This window comes from Sylvia atricapilla, chromosome 4, assembly GCF_009819655.1.
Source record: "Sylvia atricapilla isolate bSylAtr1 chromosome 4, bSylAtr1.pri, whole genome shotgun sequence".
Classification (NCBI taxonomy): domain Eukaryota; kingdom Metazoa; phylum Chordata; class Aves; order Passeriformes; family Sylviidae; genus Sylvia; species Sylvia atricapilla.
Window position 1 is genome coordinate 50,597,247 of NC_089143.1, and position 7,825 is coordinate 50,605,071.

Genomic DNA, 7,825 nt, shown 5'->3' on the forward strand with positions numbered 1-7,825 from the left:
ATCTGCCCCGAGGAATGCCACCGGTTAAAAATACGTCGCTGCCCGCTGCGTGAACTCAGCGGTGCCATCAGAATCACCAGATAAAAATAAGGCTTTCCCTTCCTTTTCGCCGCCCTTTATTCCCCACGGAGCCCCCGGGGGGCGGGCGCGGGTGTGCCCTGACACCACCCGCCGCTGGGGGGCGTCCTGCCCAGCGGCATCACGTGACCACCACCCCTCCCCCGCGCGCCTGCGCGTGGCGCGGCTCCGCCCCCTGGATGCCGGGCGCGCGCGCGGGGCGGCTCGCGGGTACGTTGCGGCCCCTCGGGGGCGGGCGGGAACATGGCGGCGCCCGGGGACCCTCAGCGCGGCCCCGCACTGCGCCCGGCCCCGCACTGCGCCCGGCCCAGCCGGCGGGGCGGGACACGGCCCTCCGGGGGCCCGCGGCCGGCCCTCTGCCGCCACGAGCAGCTTACGGCGTGTCCGTGTGTAGATACACGTGTGCTTGCCTGTGTATATATATATGTGCGCCTATGTACACGCACCCAGGTGTGCGCGCAGGACGCGGTGTGTGAACGCCCTCACACAGGCGAATCGGGATGTGCCAGCAAAACCTCCGCTGGTTTTGTGGTGTCCTGTGTATTTCCTGTCTCTTCTACCACTGCAGGAAGCCAGGGGGTTGCTGTTTCCTGCCTGTTGTAGATGCAGTGTTCTCCGGTGAAGTTCTCCTTGGGGAATTGTGTGGGTGTCGAGCATAGAGGAGCGGAAACATCGTGCTTGCCATTGGAAAGGAGTGGCTATAATTATCACTGATTTGAACCGACAGTGTTTTGCTGAATAACAATTGTTCATCCTTTTACTTGTTGTATTTGTCTACTGACGGTTGCCGGTGTCTGTTACTGTCCAGTGTCTTCTTTTCAGGAAAAATTAAAATTAATTTTTAAGGAGTACAGCTCGTTCACACTTTCTTTCCCCCCCCCCAAATGGCTTTAGTGACTTTAAAATTACATTTCTCTAACATACTGCTGTAGTTATATTGCAAGATACGTCTTTAATATTTTTGTGTTCGTGTACACATACTGCTAAATGCTTTTTTTCTATTACATTTGATTCAGTACGATTACCTAATTTTATGCTGTTGTTCTTTCGCAAAGTTTTTAATTAGAAGCTATTCACTACCTGCAGATTAGCAGGCAGAATTTCAGACTATCAGAATATAGATTATAATCTTTCTAGAATGTTTTATGTTACTACTTGCAGAGGCTTTAAACAAACAAAAAAGGCCTTTTATTCTTTATTCAGGCTTATAGTAGGTGTTGAGTGGTACTTGGTCTAGCTCTTGTTAATGGCGCTCATATCATTTTGTTTCCTAGAGAACTGGTGAGCAGAAAACTTGCTTTTAATGAAATATCTGGCACGTGTGGAGAAACAAGTCAAAAAACCCAGCCAAAAGCTAATGTCGTCTGAAACACCCACAGACAGTCCAGAGGTGCCAATGGAAAATACCCTGTTCCCTGAAGTTCCTGATGTGGAAGGAAAGGCGAAGTCAAATGATAATGTAGAGACACTGGAGGCAGGCTCGGGCAAGGAAGAATGCCTTGAGTCCATGTCCAAGAGACAAAGGAAGAAGCTGTTGAAGCAGAAGCAGTGGGAAGAACAGAAAGATCTACGGAGGTATGGTTTGCAAAGGAGCTTCCCATGGTTCACATGTAATATTTAGTGCTAATAATAACGACGTGTCAGCAGAATTTGCTTGTGAATTGCTTCATCAAATCAAGGCAGTTGAACCGGTTTTCCCCACACCAGTTTTAAAGCAGTAGCCCCAGGCTACTTCATCTGCACTTGAAGAGGCTGTAGAGGTAAGCATCCCCTCCTCATACTAGAATTGTTCCTCGGCTTCAAGAGGATGTCAGGAGGGATTCAAACGTGCATGTTTTTCATTTCATGAAATGTCAGAAGGGAGACAGAACGGGTGGCGCCTTGTTCCTTTCTCAATGGGCTGCGCCTCTTTTCCTGGTGCGGTCAGACTTGAGAATCTTGCAAAGATACTGAATAAAAGCAGCCACATTTGACACATGAAGTGCTGGGCTACAACTTACACTGACATATATAGAACTTCTGTTTGGTTGTGTTGAGACAAAGTGTATCTGCAAATGCATTGATGGTGGTTTATTCTTACACCACTGACTGCCCGGTGCTCCTTCCCAAGACAGTGGGTGTTGCTGTCTCTGGAATTTGATCTCCCAACTGCCTGCTCCTATCAGGATAGGAGGATGGAGTAATTTCTTCAGAAGCCTGTTGAAAAACTGTTCAGTGAAACAGGAATTAAATTGCCTTCCTCATTCTGATCCTGATACTGTGATTTTTGTCAATCTTTTTGGTTAGTTCTGTTACGAGACTTGACTCAGAGCACCCTTGAATCTGTGAGACTCCCAGTATTGAGTTAATTGAATTCCTGTCAGATGTCTGTCTTTGTAGGTATTTACAGAACTTCACAAAGATGGACGTGATGAACATTTTGTGCTGGTCTCAGTGTAGCACAAACGCAGGCAACAGGCTGTGTTTAAACTATCACAGTCACAGGACAACCACTTTGGCACTAGAAGTCTGCAGTTGTGTGCATAATACAGCACCTCAGCAGACATGGCAGCACTTTTTGAGGATTGATTTGTTTGTTTACTTAGGCAGAAACGAAAAGAAAAACGCCAGAAGAGAAAACTAGAGCGTCAGTCAAAATTTGATTCCAGCAGTGAGGGGAATGACAGGAAGTGCATGCGCAGGGAAGTTGTTCCTAGCACGCTTCGTCTTATTGTGGACTGCAGCTTTGATGACCTGATGGTGTTAAAGGTAAAAAGAATTTCAGATTAACTAGATATATTTAATTTTCTTAAATATAGACTGTATGTTCTCAGGATTTTCCCATGGGTTAAAGACTGAGTATTGTCACAGTGATAAACCTGTTTGATTCCCCAGATTAATTTTTTATGTTAATTAAATCCCTGTGATTTTTTTTCCCCCTAGAATAGTGTAAATCAAGCACATGCATAGTGGTGTCTAAGTTCACCTGTGTGGAAGATGTGTGCATCTCCTTGTCAGCATAATCACAGTGGGTGTTTTTTCTCTCAGGATCTGATGCCCACACTCTCTGAGTAGTCACTTTTGCAAGTTAAAAGCTTCCTTTTTCTCTCTTTAGCTTCTGAATGGCTCATGATAAAGCATTTTGTGATGGTCTGTAGGAAGGACTAAATAAAACCAAATTGTGTTGTGTGCAGGATGTTAAGAAGCTTCACAAGCAGATTCAGAGATGTTACGCAGAAAACCGCAAGGCATTTCATCCTGTGCAGGTATGTTTGAACAAACTGAGCACTGACTGTTGCCAAGTACCAAACAGGAGAACTGCAGTAGGAAAAGAAAATACTTAAGCTGCCTCTTTCATAAGAAAATTAGTTCTGTTGTAACACCCACATGTTACAAAGATACCCCTGTATATGGAACAGTATGTGCATGCAGATGAAAAGTGCCAGATCCAGGTGTGCCACTAAGAGGCTGTTGATACCCTTGGTTTTAGCTGTGGCAGATTTTTAAAAAAGTCACTCTAAGTCCAAATTTGTCTTGTAAACGTATCACTAACTACATGAATATGGGCCTAGTACCACTTTCATTTGAAAAATATTAAGAGTTTTAGCTAACAGTTAAGGGTAGAAAGAGAGGAAACAGATTGTGGCAAATTGATGTTTCTGTGTTTTGTACCTCTTGTCTGTTCTCTTTGAAGTTTTACTTGACCAGCCATGGGGGGCAGTTGAAGACCAACATGAATGAAAATGACAAAGGATGGGTGAATTGGAAGGTGAATAATCGAGTATTTCTGTGAAAAGTTAAAGTCTTGATTGTAATTGTTAATTGTATTGTTAGTTGTGAAGAACATGATTTTTTTCCTCCTGGGTTTTTCTAATACATGCGAGCAATGGCATATTTGAAAAAGTGTAGCTTTTTGTCCTTTTAATTGATTTAAATTAAATAAGCAAAAGACTGCGTCTCTTGAATCTAGATTTGATTTTTGCTTGAAAAACTACACACAGATCCATTGTCACTTATTTTTATTGAACAAATTCCATTCTTGATAGACTAAGCAGGACTCCTTGACTTAGGTGGTTCCAGCAGTTGTCTGTCTTCAGAGTACTCTTTTATCCTTGTTCAAAATAAGACTTGCCTGTCAGGATGTGATTCTCTCATGGTCAGACTCCTGTTGGTTTTCCTTGTGACTCCCTGTTAAGCCACTCTTCCAACAACTTCAAAGGAAGAGCACTTAGAACAAATAAAAGCAGTCCTGTTTCCAGCAGTCCTTGTGCAATAGCTGCTTCATGAGAGCTTAGCATAAACTTCTCTTACTGAACAATTAATGTTAACTAAACATTTGCTTCTGGGTTCACTTTCTTTAATGGACTTGAAAATTACTTGGATCCATAGAGGAAATATGGTAACATTCAAAGGGAATCACAAGAACTTAAGGATTTGTAAAGTTCTTTTATGGTTTCAGAAAATTTCCTGTTGATTTTTACAAATCAGTGCTCTAGAGACTGGATTGTTTACACAGAAAATGAATCTGCACTGTGCTGCTTATTTGAATGTGAAGGAGGCATGTGGAATGACTACATACTGTTGGATTTATTTTCCAGTCCCGTCTTGGGTCTGTAAAGCTTGGCCAGCAATTCATCAGTAACTTCTTTTAACTACCTTTTTTTGAGGATATCCAAATTAGAACAGAGCACTATAGTGAGCTAATAAAGAAAGAAGACCTAGTATATCTTACCTCAGATTCCCCAGATGTTCTCAGGGAGCTTGATGAGAAGAAAGCCTATGTGATTGGAGGACTGGTGGATCACAATCACCACAAGGTAAGCTCTGGGTCTGTTTCTTTGCAGCTTTTTTGGCACCTTATTTGACATCATTGCTGTTCATGTGGGAACTAACATAATTAATACTGAGAAAACTTCTTCAAAAAAGAATTCCAAGAAATTTTGAAGAAATGTGAAAAATACTTGTGGTAGCAGTGGTTTTGTGTTACAGAGTTTTCTTATCCTTTAGCCTTCCTCTGAAAAAATAGCAAGTGACTACAACCTGATTCACTTTGTACTTTAACATAAGCTCACCTTTAAAGCAGGCTATGGCTGATGGCTCTAGAGCTGCAGCTGCATGAACAGGTTGCATTTACAGTCCTTTTGACCACAGGTCAGTGTCACAGATAGAGAAAGTAGTGAGTTTTCCAGAGATAGTAGCCCTTGAGGCAGGTGCTGTCCAATTGGGGTTTCTTTTGTAACCAGCTTCTAAAGCAACATCATGGCAGCACAGGCAAAACTCTTGCCAGAAAATGATACTTGTAGTAAATCTGTATGGGCTGATCTGAAAAAGTAATTCTCAATCCACTTGTTTTGGTATCTTTTCCCCAGGGAATTACTTACAGAAAAGCTGTAGAGCAGGGAATTGATCATGCACAGCTCCCACTTGGAAACTTTGTCAAAATGAACAGTCGGAAAGTGTTAGCTGTCAATCATGGTAAGTTCTAAATCAGAAAATAATTACATTATTTTAGAATATATATGTGATAGTCAAAATTTCAACCCTCTGCACTGTAGTGCAGATACCTAAACCTTGTTTTATTATGTTGATATTTCTTGAATTTAGTTGCCTTCAGAATGGATTAATTGCCCTGACCTTTAAATATTACAGATATGGTTAAATGTAAATAGTGGTGTCTTAAAAAGTGCACATTGTATCCTGTTGGCTTGTCTGAGGATTACTTGCGGCTTTCTTACCATCCTGGTATTTTTTCCAGGCTTACTGTATAAGTGAGTAAAATGTTGGAAACTGTCCAACATTGTATTTTATTGTAGGGTACACATTTTAAGCCAAGGGAGGATGAATGTTTGTGATGTGTTCACCTCTTTGGACAGCTTTGTTCAGCAGAACTCAGTACCTGTAGACTTTCCTCGGTTGGTATCAGCAGTACCCTACCTACTGAATTTTTATAAATGTATTTTTACCTGATTTCCTGGTTCTGATTGAAGTATTCAGTTGCTTAACCAAGTCTTGAATCCTGCTCCTTTTAAACTTACAGCTTTGTTATTAGATTGTCTGTCAGTGTCATTAAACAAAAATACATGCAAAATGGAGCCTACTCTGACTTTCATGGAAATTTTTGACATGATGTCAAAAGTCTTTATTGTGCCCCACTGAACATTCTTTAGCTTATCTTACCTTGCTTTATTTCAAGGTAAATTACTTATTTTTTTAAGTAATACATTGCTCAATGATAATTTTATTTTCTGAAAGTGTCATATTAATGAGGCTGGCTTTTGCATGATGATAATCATTATTTAAGCACGGAGGAGAATACAGTATGGCACGGGACTTTAAAATTATCAAACCCTCTGTATTTGTAAGATTTTATGTGTCTCTAAAATCAGATCTTTCACTGTTGCTTTATGTAGAAAGGAAGAGCTAATTATAGGAGAGGTCAAAATCTTTGTTAAAGTGCACCCACACCAGGATTCTTGTCAAGCATGTGAAAGCACTGGTGCCTGTTCAGAAGGCACTGGTGAGACTGAAGTATTTGTCTCAGTCCCTGAGAGAAACACTGTCCTGCAGCTGGAGACCTGGGGTGTGCTGGTCTTCAGGCTGCAGTAGTAGCAGAATCTGTTCCTGCCTGCATTTCATCAGCTCTGCTCTGAAGATGCCACAAGAGAATGCACATAATTCTCTGTAAAGATGGATTTGGGGGAGTCTCACTATCTGCAATTCACTTACCTCCCTGTAAAAGACCTGATGGCTTTTCTGATCTTGCAGTGTTTGAGATCATCCTTGCATACCTGGAGAAGAGAGACTGGAAGGAGGCTTTTTTCAGTGTCCTGCCACAGAGGAAAGGGGCTGTTCCTTTGGGAGAAGCTGATGATTCATCCAAACCTGCTCTGTCTGGAAAAGAAGATGAAGACAATGACTCTGATAGCAACTAGGCTTCAGAATCAGATGATGGGAAAGAAAAGACGTGGAGTTCATGGAAAAAACTGGGACATGAAGTAGTTTTACTTCAAAGACCATCTGCAGCCCTTGTAATGCTGAATTGTCTCAGTGCTCGGTAGTCCTAGAGCTGTTTCTGTGCATGAAAGGTTAAGTTAAATGCAGGTTTTTACATTGGAACTTTAATATAATAGCTTTAAAAAAAAAAAAAAAAAGACAAATGCAGCATTTATTTTTTTCCCAGAGAAGCTGTTTAATTTAATTTTTTTAATATTATTTTTTATACATACCAAATTGGGTGTAAATGCCAAGAGTATTAGCACTCCTTATTTTAGTGTATACGTTCTTGTCTCCATTTCTGTTCAAAAGTTTTCTTAAAAGCAATGAATGGTAAGTGTTCCTTTGGCTCCAAAACCTGTACCACTAGTGCCTGCTGCAAAATGTGCATGAACACTTGAATCAAAAATTCTGACTTTCCTGAGCATCTCAACAGACAATCAGCTGAACTGCCTGATTTATATATTGTGTTTAGTTAGCTGGGGTCAGTAGGTGAAGTATGGGTGTGGGGTTAAGCCAGTGTTTTATACTTGAGCTTGAGTGGGATGGGTGTTAGCACAGGTGCAAATCATGTGCCTTAGTTGGCACATCGTGCACACTGAGGTGACTCAATCACTTTTGATTATTCCTTCATATCCTCGGCAAAATGTATCACACAGCCTCAGAACAACACCAAGAGAGAGGAACTCTTCCTTACAGGTCACCCAGATGCAGTATTCCTGTGTTATCACATGATCTTCTATGTATTGTATTGTCTATCAAATATCTTTTCCTT

The 7,825-nt window shown here is 41.5% G+C and overlaps 1 protein-coding gene across 1 annotated transcript; it reads left to right on the top strand.

The window, feature by feature from the left end:
- Nucleotides 1-247: 247 nt before the first annotated feature.
- TRMT10A (tRNA methyltransferase 10A) lies at nt 248-7,825 on the top strand. The gene is made up of 8 exons (XM_066317890.1): nt 248-288; nt 1,353-1,653; nt 2,664-2,826; nt 3,252-3,323; nt 3,752-3,826; nt 4,725-4,874; nt 5,427-5,532; nt 6,823-7,825. The coding sequence occupies exons 2-8, from the start codon at nt 1,382-1,384 to the stop codon at nt 6,987-6,989; spliced, it is 1,005 nt and encodes a 334-aa protein (XP_066173987.1). The 5' UTR covers nt 248-288; nt 1,353-1,381; the 3' UTR covers nt 6,990-7,825.

Excerpts from the sequence above, each read along its gene's own strand:
- TRMT10A (XM_066317890.1), top strand. The coding sequence starts at position 1,382 with ATGAAATATCTGGCACGTGTGGAGAAACAAGTCAAAAAACCCAGCCAA. Across the intron at positions 3,324-3,751 it reads AGGCATTTCATCCTGTGCAG|TTTTACTTGACCAGCCATGG; the intron begins GTATGTTTGAAC and ends TTCTCTTTGAAG. Across the intron at positions 3,827-4,724 it reads AAGGATGGGTGAATTGGAAG|GATATCCAAATTAGAACAGA; the intron begins GTGAATAATCGA and ends CCTTTTTTTGAG.